Source organism: Ceratina calcarata, unplaced genomic scaffold, assembly GCF_001652005.2.
Source record: "Ceratina calcarata isolate Rehan_Ccalc_2016 unplaced genomic scaffold, ASM165200v1 scaffold209.2, whole genome shotgun sequence".
Classification (NCBI taxonomy): Eukaryota; Metazoa; Arthropoda; class Insecta; order Hymenoptera; family Apidae; genus Ceratina; species Ceratina calcarata.
This window is the reverse complement of record NW_017142569.1, coordinates 419,622-433,511: the sequence shown is the minus strand read 5'-3', so window position 1 is coordinate 433,511 and position 13,890 is coordinate 419,622. Positions and strand designations below refer to the sequence as shown.

General features: G+C 40.8%; 1 protein-coding gene across 1 annotated transcript in view; it reads left to right on the top strand.

Annotated features, from left to right (window-relative positions):
* Positions 1 to 13,890, top strand: part of LOC108622162 (agrin) — a 286,403-nt gene that overhangs the window by 175,941 nt on the left and 96,572 nt on the right. Inside the window, 1 exon segment of the mRNA XM_018019866.2 lies at positions 5,425 to 5,634. Coding sequence (XP_017875355.1) covers positions 5,425 to 5,634 — 210 coding nt within the window.

Below are 13,890 nucleotides of genomic sequence, written 5' to 3'. Positions count from 1 at the left end.
CCATTAAACTCTACATAAAATATTTACGGACGAAAAAATGAAAACAGCGGCTGTTGCTGGCTTTTGGGAAAAGGATTGTGACAATGTTTAATACGCACGTAAACGAAAGACTGTATTATTAAATACTGCACTTTATTATTTTGCTAAGATACACGAAACGTGGTGTAAATCAATATTCAGATGCATTATGAAACGAGATAACGTTACATCGAAACCTGGTGTTCGCCTCGATGAGAAATTAATCGAAATTTCACTATGCGCTTAACATGACACCGAATGGTGAGATCTTGTTTGCCCATATGAATTTCCGAATTTTATTTGCACTCGGATCATATCACTAAATTCTCTTTTGAGAAATCGGAACTCAATTTGCGTTACTTGATACTACCGTTTATGCAGCCGAATTTCTAGATTACATTGAAATTAATTACGCATCGTCTAACTCCAATTTTAATCCCGTCTAAGCCATTTTTAGAGTTTCGTGAATTGTAATAAAGTAACAAAAACGTTTGCTGTTCCCTCATATTGTATATAATATATATATACAATATATAATATCGTTTAATTCATAATAAAAAAATGGTGCCTATAAATTATTTATTTAAATTATTTTATCTATATCGGACCAACTTTTCACAACACAACGAGAGAGCTTATTTAGGTCAACGCGGTATGACGCGCTCACTTATTAATTTCTCGCGAAAATGTTATTTAATTAAACGCTGTTGCTAATGGCGTGTACACGAAATATATCCAACCTTGGGGTGGAATTAGCACGTTATCGTCCGGTAAAATCTCAGCTGTAAGGGCCGCGGAACTACCCTTACACACTGTTATCTAGCTCGTCCTTATCACGATACGAGTGCCCGGTTATGCACTGTCGCTGGTATACGAACGTCCCGGTACTTTAAAATGATCGTAAACGACGGGCGGTGATACACACAAGACGTCTGTGTCGTACGGGTAATGGCCGTTGTTAAAGAGCGTCGATTCCATTCAAGACGAGCTCGTTCGCGACCTTATTTTCCTTCCTTAAAGTCGTTCACATAGCGCAAATCATCGTGGAAATTGAGTAGATCGATTCAATAGAATTTTCACTCAAATAGATGCACTCAAGCGAAGAATTGAATAACCATGTGTTCCTATGGGGCTTCCGAAATTATAAAGATTATTTATTTCTATAGCACCTGACATACACGTATAGTAAATTTTATGAGAAATCGTAAAAATTTATTTCGTTATAACTTTGCAGTAATAAAGTTCGGTGCGATTCGGATAAAACCGCATCCTGTTGTTTCACGCGCTGACAAAAGATTATTTCGTTCCCACCGATTTCTGAGTAAATGTATTCATAATATTGTTTGAATAAATGCGTCTGGTTAAATTTATCGAGAAACGTTTTTATTTAGCCGGAAATAAAGTTTCCCATGGAATTTATTATGCCGGCAACGATTCGCTTCTACGATTCTCGCACTTGCGATAATGAACGCGTCCTTTCAGTCGTCTCATGCATTAATTCATCATTTCAGTACAGGTGATCGACGTTTCGAGCAGAAAGTCATCGAGTACATTGAATTTTCAGCGCGTTTCACGGAAAACTGCCTTCGAATCGACCGATACGCGACGCTCGTAAACGGCACGGTCGAATACACCTCGCGAATCACCCCGCCTCCCCCCTCTCTCTCTCTTCCCTCACGAGCTCCCCTCTCATTTGATATCGCGAAACAAAACGTTGTCGGCATAACATCAAAGCAATTGCCAACAAAAAGTTTATGACGACGCGTTAGTCCGTTGGTATTTTTTATTCACTAATTCCGCTGAATCATGTCCAATTTTCATTAATTTAGGTGTACCGAAATTCCATGCAGATTGTGCGTGCTTCTGTATTATGAGATTATTCACAATGAAGTCAAACGAAAACTCGACGCTTTATATGTATAGGACCGTAAATTTCTATTAACACAATAGCATAAAATACCGTCTATATTAATATCGTGAAAACAGTGCAGAGAAATTTGAGCGTAGAAATCAATTTTGGAAATGCCTGTGAATAATATTTATGATTCGTAGCCGAGGAAACAGGAAGCTCTATTTCTCATTAGAATTTGAACTGACTTCAAACATTTTATATGACTTTAAAATAGAAAATAGTTTTCATAGTGTCAACGAAAACTGTATACAGAAGTGAGAAACACCAAGTATTTAATTACAGTTTGATGATTTGTAAAGATTTTCTTTGTATTTGCATTTAATCTCAGATTTAGTACTATTTTACATATTTGCAATTCCTATATTTGTATACTTCATAATTATTCATTCGTCTTCGAATATTTATTTTAAATAATTAAAAGACATGACATAGCTCTCAGAAAGTAGGTCGAAACGTTAGTGTGAATGTACCGTAGTACAGTATCGAGTACGCGGAGCGTTGACCCTTACTACTGGCTGACTATAAGCGATACGTTACTACTTAATGTGGAGCTGTTTACCGTAAGGTAGTAAAGGGCCTCCCCGCTCCGTTGTTATAAACTACGTGAAATATGGATCGTACTACGGCGATTGCATCAGCATGTATGGCAAGAAAGGAGCTAACCCCATTCTCAGAATATCTACGCCTTGAAGAAGAAGGCTGGGAAGATCCTTCGACGATACGTATTTCATACTCATCGTTGTTGTTCAGCTTAAACGAATTCCTGCTAACCGTCGGCTCGTGCCAATTAATTTTCATAATCTTCGTACAGCGAAAATAAATGAACCATAATCATGAGATTTCTATTAAGGCTTGAAATATTTTTGATAAATACTCAGAATTTTACAGAAAAAATAGTGAGGTATTGAAATTGGCAACGTTAGTACACTTGTTACTAGAACAGATTAGGCTAAGTATTAATGAATCGGGAAATACTAAAAGCGATTCGTATTTCGGTTGCAAATTTCGCTCGAATTGAAATATGAAATTGTTTTCCAAGAGGTATCAAAAATCACTTGAACGCGGACGGTTAACTGAAAAAGCGAAATTGATTTTGTTACAATCCGTGTACTCCTGCAGCGTATTTTTTTAACTACGGAACCGGTGAAAGTGAAATTTATTTATTACGTTTGTGACTTGCTTGCAACGGTAATCGAAAAAACGAGTACAATAACGTTGCTTTCCACTGGCCATTTTAATCGACGCGAAGCACTACTAGGAACCAATTAAAGTTTCATTCAACGTTTCGTTTACATGTTTCCTCCTGACACTAATAATGCTCGTTTTCTACAAACACGCATTTTGTCATGGTACATATCATGTAGCATACAGTGAACTTTTAACGGGACGTAATATGATTTCAAGCATTTAAGGATGTATTAGCTATACAGTCAATCCCAAAAGTTTATGCACTTTAGAAACGCATTTTTTAATNCGGGATTGACTGTATAGCCAATACAACCTTAATTTGACAGATAGTAGAAAATCTCGATTCGAGACAGCTGAAATAAGCGAAAATAATTCATAGATATTTTTTAATACAAAACTGGGTTGAGTATTTATGACTTTTATGGACATTTAATATTCTGTCCTGTTATTTAAAGTCGGTGACACTGTTTCAATAATCCACTTCAGCATATCTGACACGACCCACTTAATCCGCACAATCTGAAAATGGTTCAAGATACACAAAGGCGACTGGTGGCCCAGAAGTCCTCGGCCATCGAGCTTTGGAATATAAGAAGAATTTGCGATAACCGCGAAGAAAAGGCGATGCGTTGAAACGTTTCTCAGGGGGACGCTTTGAGCGACACGCGCCCAAGGGTGCTTTCCAAGCGGCTCGACGCCGGCAAGACCATGAATCGTGGTCCAGTTCCACGTTAATTCGCACACGGCTCAGGCGGAAAGGGAGTCGTTCGAATGGCAAAAACAGTCTTTTATCAAACCGTTCCTTTCGCGACCGTACGAACGTCGTTCATCTCGGACACGCCCCTCGGCGTCGTTCGTTTCGCCAGCGATTCGGCCCGTCGAAAGTCCACGGGGATAAGAAGAAAGCCCCGCACCGTCGCGTTAGGGAGAGGCAGAGCGATTGACCCGAGAGGTTAGCGAAGTCGGGTGATTTTTTCATGGGGGATCAACTTGTCTGCCATATTAATGACCACGGTGGTCGGATTATCCGTCGAGGTTACCCAGCGGTCTTCCTCCGGGCTGAAGCCAACTTTCCTGGAAAATTGATTGCGCTCTCTGAAACTCCTCTCTCTTTGTCCCTCTCGCTTCCTGCCCTCCCTCTCTCTTGTTCTCTTTCTTTTTCTTACGCTTTCTTCTGCTGCGCGAAAGGAAAAAAAGAGACGCGACTGGAAGGAAAAAAATGACGGGAGGGCGGACGGAAGGTGTCAAGGGAGGACGGTGACGCAGGCTTCGTCGGCGTCGAGGAACGGGAATTCCTTTTCTCCGGCATGATCAACCGAAGCTAATTATTTTCGCCGAGCGGCTCCCTTTAATTGGTGTTTTCTTATCGACTATCCTTGGCGGTGTAAGAACGACGAAGCCTTTCGAAACACGAATTTCCGCTCCCGCCGTTCGAGTAATTCAGTTCTGGAAGTTTCTTTCACGACGTGAAGTCCTCTTGCCTGTCCACTCTGGAACTTCACTACGAACACAGTCTCTTCGCCTAAGAATGGTTCGTTTCGTTAAAGGGGATCGCTTAAAAGCAGCCTTGAGAATGCTAAACAATCGCCGGTCAAACGTTTCGTGCGACGACCTCGAGGTGGTCAAAAGAAAATGTAAAAAATTCACGAGACGTTGCTTTAAATGCGATAAAACCTCGGAAAAGCTGCTTACATTTGAAACGTAAACGACGAATGGCGAATCGCCAGGGACGGATCTCTCGTTATAAACATTCGACATTGACTTCCTGGCGGAGGAACTACTGCTTGGTCGAAACAAGGAAACAATGAGAGTCAAAGACGAATTTCTAAAAATCTTTAGAGTCCTTTTTACTGTTTAAACACGTCGTAGCTAAAGTGACTTTCACGTACAAAGTAAATATGTAGAATATACTAACAGACGAAATTCAGTCGTCTGAAGAGGATAACATAATGGCACTACCATTAAGCAAAATAAATAACTGAATAGAAATGGAACATAACTTTGTGTCACCTTACAAAGAAAATTTCACAAATGTGAAATATTAAATTTAAAACACCAAGCTACGTTCCTTTCAATGTTATCGAGTTTCAGTGTTGAATGATTGAAATCATGGTTGGAAATTTTCACACTTTTTGTTTTAGAATTTAAACCAAACGAAACTTGATCTCCAAACGCTGTTCAATTCCGTTGATATCGGAATAAAACTGACAAACTATAATTTGCATTTTGCTATACGTGTTGCATGGTATATAAAATGCTGTGTAATAAGTTCAATTTTCTACAAGTTTCTTACATTTTCATTTCAGAACCTTGTGAGAAGACCTACTGTTCTTGGGGTGCGACATGCGTGGTATCGGAGAACGGTAAACCCTTGTGCCAATGTCCACCTGATTGTCCTTCGACTTCGGAACCGGTTTGCGGCTCCGACAACGTGACCTACACCAACTATTGCCACTTACGGAAGACCAGTTGTCTCGAGAGAAGGAACACGCGAGTGAAGAATCAAGGCATCTGTGGTGAGTACTATTTCTTCGTATTTGTCCTCCGCTTCGTTAAATATTGGAGAAAGTTCGAAAAAAGCGGCATTGTTAAATGTTTAACTTTTTAAAAGTTACAAGAAATTCGTTATCTGAGGACTGAAGTCATAAACTTAATGCAAGAAGATGATTAATTTGATCAAACAGAAAGTTTGGAGGCATCCCATCGAAATTACAGTAGTAGTTCTATAAGGTATCGGAAACACGGCGAAGCTGATTCACTCTTATCTCTGCTTTCCTTCCTTTCTTTTTATCTGTCTCTCTCGGAAATGGATGCTACGACGAGATTCGCGTTGCTGCAAATATTTCCTGCCGCATTCGTAATGGCCGCATTCGAGCGTTTCGATTCCCTAATGGCGTTCGCGGGACATCCACGTGCGAAATATCCATGGCGCGGCGCGACGCGCCGGTGAGATCTGTCGATTCAAAGCGGAAACTTATTCCGCGATATCCTGCAATAATGATAATGTCCCGATATCGTGACGCGTTCCGGACCGTCACGTCATACGATTCGCGTTCGGGTATCGTCGGCCGCGAAAATAGGGACGCGAGCTCCTCGATACGCCGCATCCGGTTGCCTCGATATCCGTCGCAGCTAAAATGCTTCAAGGATATAAACGAGGAGTTACGCCCGGATACCTGAAAATCAGAATTGACATAAGTTCATTTGTCGTGTTTATAATTCCGGAGGTGCGCAGCCGGCTTTGCATTATTTTCACGGAGCTGCTGAATCAGCTAGTCTCAAGTTGCTGAATTATTCTCGGAGCTTTTCGTTCCATTTTGTGGACGACAACGATGTTACTAAATTATTTCGCTATGTTAAGTATAGACACCATTTTTAATTAGAAATTCAGACAATCTCCCCAAAATAATTTTTTAATTGAATAACGCTGTCTGTCGCGTAAAAGTATTCATGAAGGTGTGAGAGGCTGAATTCAACGATTAGATGCATCAGAAAATTCGTCAGGCTAATATTAACAGCGACCGGTTTAAAGCAGAGTGCTTTGAAGTTTAAGTGACATAGGATATTAATACAACGTGACTCTGAAATAATGATATTTACATTTAATTAGTTTGCTTTGTGAAGTCACCAAACGCCCAGCATGTAATACTCCGACACTCGTTTATTCAGACTTTGAAATTCGGGATGAACTTCGCTTATGGGTGCTTACGGCAGGCGGACGTGGCGCGGCGCGTCGTGAATCGACGTCGTGTGCGGCGGGATCAATTTTCACGATGTACAAGCGGTAAAGATAAAACGCGTGTATACCGCCGGTGGGGTGAAACGATCGGGAGAGAAAATTCGAGGGCCCGGAAGAGGAAACAGACGCGCGCACACGGCTCCGAATGTATTTTATCACTCTCGGATCTCTTTTTACCACGCCATGGCCCGTCCGGCGGGATCTTTCCAGCTATGAATTAACCATCATCCGATACCCGATTTTTGCTACGGGTAGAAAGCTCGCCCCGGAGGTCGTCGATGCGCTGATTCTCAAAACGATCTTTTATTCAAACGAGCCTACGCGCGCTTGTATCGACACGTATCCAGCCACCTACCCATCCTCTTCGAACGGCGAGAACGGAAGCACCGTGAAAATCTTATGGCTTTTCGCGAATGGAATGCATTATGTGGATCGGAAAACGAGAACGGCTGACGAGCTCTGCAGCGCGGCGCGTGTTCATGGAAATTGCTACGGAATTCTCTCAAGCTTCCGCAATTGCTGAAACCCGTTGGCATTTTAATCGAAAGGAAATTGAAGTATTTAGTGATATGGATGCTGCTGATAGTTCTGGATAATCGATATCCGGCAAATCTAACTTGATACCATAAACTGGGGTAGCATGGCTACTGCACGAGCTAACAGCACGTCGTGCAAGACTATTAGTAATCGAAACAGGCAATTAGGAGTTTATGAAACAGTACTGTTCATAATGATATAATACTGAATACATTAGGTATCTGAATTATTCGTACATACATAGAAGCACTTAATTATGCGTAGGGGAAGTTGGGAACATTCGTTTGCTACGTGCAGTATAAATAAAGGAGATATTTATTAACAAAAACTCTGTCTAGTTTAGCGAGCGAGTTCCAAGTTTAATCGTGTTAAGTTGTACAAGTTCTTGGTTACATAAGTTATCCTTTGTGTGTCAGCAGCACTCGAAGTTCTGCTCCATTAATGTTCTGCAGTATTTTAACTCGCAATTTTATGCGTTTATTGGGTTAACTGCGCTTTTTAATAAATTCCAATTAATCAAAACCAATTAATAATATACGAGCAACATAAAATGCATGGCGAGAGAAGAAAATTATTCATAGTCGCTTAATAGGGTTTACATTTTTAAAAACGATAACGTTTAGATATGTTTATTTTTCAAATTGTGTTTATAGGTATACAATTCGTTTTGTTTTACGTTACCGCAAAACACTGAGAAAACAAATATTGATACATGCGAATTTTACAATCACAATAAATATCTGTTTCAAAAACCAATAAAACAAGTGCCTACATTCCTAGGGGCTCTAAAAATTCAAGACGCAACGTTTCCTTCATTTTCACCCTTACCTAGCTTATCTTTCCCTTGTTCTTATCTTATCGAAAGTAGTTCTGGTTCATTGCAAATTCACGATAGCAAGATACTAGAACTTCCGTGCTATTAAACAAATCTGTTTTAGTAATAAGAGTGGTAAAACAGTTTAATAACCGCCTCTATCATCTAAGTCAGAAGCTTTTTATATTTTTATCGCGTCGTAACCGTGAGATTTGTCACGAACACTATCTCTATGTACCGTCATGCTATTAACACTATCTTTTTGGAAATTATGAACATTTAATTAGATCAACTTTATATGGTCGCTCCTGCGGTGAATAACGCACCCAACATTTAATGGTGTGCGATATTTCGTCGAAACGCGCACCGTGAATTCTTACTAGAGTTCCTTATTCCGACGCCTCTCTAACAGCTTTCCCATGTGCACGTAAAATTATTATGCGAGAAAACAATGCGGTACGAGAGCGTGGCGACATCGTATAAAATAGACGCATGTCCCTGGCGGTTTTCCCGGACAAGTTTTCCTTCTGATGTTCTCTCCTTCTGTCTGCTTTTCGCGCCTCGTTCCCGTGCTTCCAGCGTTGTTTAAAGTATCTGCGCCACGTGCGTATTCAAACTTGCACAGTCTTGTTGTCTCTCCTTCTTATTCCTGATTGTGTACATTCAATTTCTACCGCTTCAGTATTTTCCATTTCAGTTTCCTTTTAGTGTACATTCGGAGAAGTCGTTAATTATTATCCTGCCACGTGTCTATCCTTGTTTATTTTGCAACACGGAGCTTTAATAGAATTTTAGTGCCGTGCCTCCCATTTTTGTCCATTTTGTTATGCTTATAGACAACGTGATTTTGTTGAAAATTGAATCTCACCGTTTCTGCACGATTTCGGAGGTAACGTGTTTGACGGAGTGAAATGGAAAAACGTAACAGGGTAGATAAGAAAACGAAAAGGGGATAATGAATGATAAGCGCGGTCTTAAGCGCGAGCTTTCGGGCATGTTCCACCCGGACGTCGTTTCACCGACTTCGCTTTATCTGCTTCCTTCAGACTCCGTGCCGCGAATTCCTCGATTATTTAATCTATCCTCACGGCTCTATGATTCGCGATGAAATTCGTACGGAAGCGGCCGAGCTTCCGCATGATATCCTCGATAAATTGATGGCTGCAATCTGCGCAGGGAACTCTATATTTAATTGCCGCACGGTATTCCTTCCTTCTCGATTTCGCTACCAAACTTTGTTACCAATTTCGCGATACGAATTTCGCGAACGTGCGCGCGACGGCGAGCAGTACTTTCAAAATACATTCACGCGTCTCATCGGGGAAGGAAGTTGAAAGAGGACGGGAACGTCTGTTCCGTAGGAGCTGTCCGTTGTAATTCAATCCGTCCTCTGATTCAATTGACATTTCAATATTCAGGACAGCGGGACACGATTTTTCTCATCATGAAACGTTAATGAAATGTTTGGATTCTCCGATCCGTAAAACGTGTATTAATTTCGCGCATGTATTTCGAAACGGACGGAAATCTTATTAGAGGATCGTTCGCCTTCGATGAAAATTAGGTTGTACGAACGAAAATTGAATTTCGATGTGATCTAGAGTAGAGGTAAAGTTGGCGGAATTTATTCTGCTGAAACATTTCGTGTATTCAGCTTTCTCGATTAGCGAAGATTATTTTTGCAGCTTAATCGGTGGTGAATGAGAGCGGGGAGAAATTAAATTAATCTTATCGGCTTAAGGAAGGTCCCTTCCGATCCGGATGCCAACCCCAATCCCTTCGTTTCCAACTCACGTCACTCTCGGAAGTGCTACCGCTTTGTTTCTTCCGTGCTAAGATGCTTTTACACGGAGCGAATAAATTAACATTCTTAACACAGGTTTTACAATAGCATTCTTCTAAGCGAACCTCCTTAAATGGTTTAACACTATTCCAAAGGAAAATAATCAAATTACACGTGTCTATGCGTGTGCTCATTACAAAGTTTCAAATTAAATAAGCAACTCCTTTACTTGTTCAATAGTATCATTGTCGTTAAAGTATCGGGAAGAACGAAATTTAGTTTTATTTACGAATAATCCAACTAAAGCTGCGATTACTCCCTTAATTGACTCGGATCGCGAACAAAGTGGATCTACGAAGGATTTGGCCAACATAAATCGAAGGAACGTTCAGTTAATTATTGATCTGAATTGGATTCGGCGGAGGTGCTCAACCGCCTCTGATGCCCTCCGGGTATCGTTAGTCGAATGAAATTCGAACGGCATTAATAACTTGAACGAGATCGACGATTTTTCCAATGCGCGGACGTCGTTGGTCACGAAAAAGGCTACGTCAAAGTCAATAGGATGTGATTAAGTTAATTGGGAACTATCTCTTCGGTACACTTCATTACATCTTCGAATCGGGTCGTGCTCAGTCAACTTTTATCGAAGTCCCTGCGACTTTCGCTATAAATCATCGATATCGCTGCACGCTCTCTCATCTTATCTAATAATTTCCAGCATCTTAACAGATTGGGTCAAAGTAGTTATCCCGCCTACCAATTACACTTCTCGAATTTCCCAAATGATTTCCAAGCTAACGAATTCCGTGGACCAAGTTATTTTTTTCTTAGGATACACTCGCGGATCGTTATATTCCGATAATAAATATTAACCACGCATCTGTCAACGAAACCGCAAATACGATTCGGCAATTTGGAATTTCAATTAAAACGCTGATTGAATATTCCTCGCTGTGAATAGCGCGTAATTAAATTATTTACCAGAAGGTTATGAAATGCGTATAATAACTCGCATTCACCGCCCGTTTAACCCAGGGGTATTAACTAGTTCGTGTAATATTTTGATCCTTCTTTGCGTGCCATTTTCCAGAGGATTTTCATATCAGTCATTCAATAGGCGAATCAGTATTGCTTTCTCTGATGGCTCCCCATGATTTTCACTGGAGGATGCCCTAATGTACCTATCAGTGTAACAATATTCTATACGTACCTGGTGAAAGATGCTCGATTCCACGCATACATCTTCATTCCGCGGAATGGCGTCAATGCGTCTTTCTTTCCCTCTGCTGTCGCGGGTCTGACGGGACGCAACGCTTATAGCGTACCATGCCTCTCGTGTCCTCGGGAGACGTGTGGGAAAACGTATTCATGGCTTCGGCGAATCTCGCAAAAATGTAGAGTATAAATTCGATCTAAGTCCTCGCGGGATTCCAGCCTGTCTGTGATTTAGACGAATCCGATGAAGGGTGAACGTCTAATGCATTCTCGTTATGATACAGAACACGCGCGTCACGCATTTCATCCAAACCGCGTTCCATCGTATTCACTTAGATTGGAATTGGAAAGAAAATATGCGAGACGTATTGGGGTATGAAATTTTTTTTATATAATTGTGATAACGAATAAATTTCTTCAATGCGGAACAATTCTCGCGAGAAACGTTAAGATGCTGAACGTGTTTCTGAAATGTTGAGGGTGCCATTAGCGCAACGTACCGCGTTATTTATGCGGAATTCGACAGGATATCACACTTGGATGGTCACGCGATTAATGATTGGCTCGTATATCATTTATGAGAAATTGATATGCCGATACTGTTGGTATTAAATAATAATCAATATTAATTATCAGGAAGCGTGTACATGTGGTTAATCCGTATTAGCAGCGAACTTTAATAACTACAACGTAGCACGAATAATGCAGATCATTTTATCATCACTGACTAGAATTTTCTCAGTCGTCGCAACGCAAGTCCTCGTTTTTTTTTTTAAATATCTCCTGGATAGTAATTAACATCTTTTCTATGACTGAGCGTAACTGTTACTGCTGCTACAGTACATTCGTATTTCGTTTTCGTCGTCGAAATTAATCAGACAGTCTGTGTTAACTAATTAAGGCGCATATTTTTCTTTCCGCTTGTACTCCCGGAAATTGAAAAGGCTCATAAACAGCACGAGTTCGTCTACACCGGTCCCTGGAGGATCATTTATTTTCCTGCCGAGAGCGCAAATTCTGCCCAGAAACGTTGTAGATGTTTTCGCCGTTAGTCGGTGAACGACACTAGTCGATAGTTATTATCCAACAAAGCGACCCGAAGGAACATGATTAACCCGACACTTGAATCGACTTCATTGCACGTATCTCAATAAATAAATTACTTTCACGTATATACAAGCATTATCATATCTGAAAACAGGAAAATTTGTAAAATACAAATTCATCATGGTTTAAATTTTAGAAATTCTTAGATAGTTACTCCTCCATCGACGATTATTAACGGCAAAGGTATTTGAAATTTTCCCAGGGAATCGACGCGAGCGCGAAAGCTTCCACGGGCGGCAATTTAATGATCAGCCCGACCTGGCGGAAGATCTCGTACACGAAAACTAATATCACTCCTCCCCTAATTCAAGGCCGGTTCTCCATTTACCTCTCTCAATTTCGTCTTCCACCGCACGGTCCCATCCGACGGTTCACGGCGCGGCGCGCGCGGTAGCTCTTCAATTATTACGGCCGCGAGGCCTGCGGTATTTTCAGGGTGTTTTGACGATAACTGATGGGACTGCGAGTCGGTAGCGCAACCATCGTAGACGTTTATACAGGGGATCCTACACTCACACACGTACGTACCCGTGGAAACATTGTTTCCTGCGCTCGCACGCGCCCACCCCCGCTTTTCTGGCTCGTAGCTTTCCGACCACGTTCCCCGTCACTCCCGGCACAATGGTAAACGCGTTGCTCCCTACAAAATTTAATTCCGCCGGCAGCATTCTTACTCGTGGCCGCTGCTACTGCTGCTGCTGCTGCTGCTGTTGCTGCTGTCTCATGATTTATAATGACATTGAACCGGCGCAACAACATATAGGAATCCACAGTTACGCGTGTTATAAGTTGCACTGATACCGACCGTGAAATATAGTCCACGATGTAGTGTTACGTCGCGGTTGGTTTCTTCTAGTAGAGCCGTACACTTTTACTGCTCGATGAAATCTCTGATATAATTGCAATCATTTGTAAATTTATTAATATACAAACTCATTGTAGATTGATGAATTTGACAATTAGATTTTTATTTTTAATTGTCCTTATTTTCTTTAATTAGCCGACATTAACGATTGACATTTTAATTAATCATAGATTAAAAGTAATTTTTATTTCTTCATACAGTTTCATCATACATTTATATACCTGTTTATACACAGTCTACTTTATTCGTGAATAGGTGCGAGTACGGATAATTATCAAGGCAATTGTTTATCTCGGAAGTTTCTTGCCGACTCAACACCATTTTTCTTCTTCTATCTTCGGCCTTATCTATATGATTTCGCTCATGTGTAATGGAAACACGCTGCGCGTGGTAAATTTAATTCTCGCACCCCCATTCTACCCTATATAGTTTCGGGTTCAGCGGTAGGATTGATAACAACATTGAATCCACTAGATTCGCGTATTCACCGACTAGCGTTTTGCTATTGTTGCTGATACAATGCGCACTATTACTGTGAAATATTGTGCAGATGCATTGCGCACTATCCGTTGACATTTATATACAAATATTTCTTGCAAATGTCATGGAGGAAATACATACAATCAATCTAGGTATTCCACTTTAATGTGAACTGAATTATGCATTCCAGGTGAAATAGAACGTTACATTTGCTAAAATAGCCATTAAT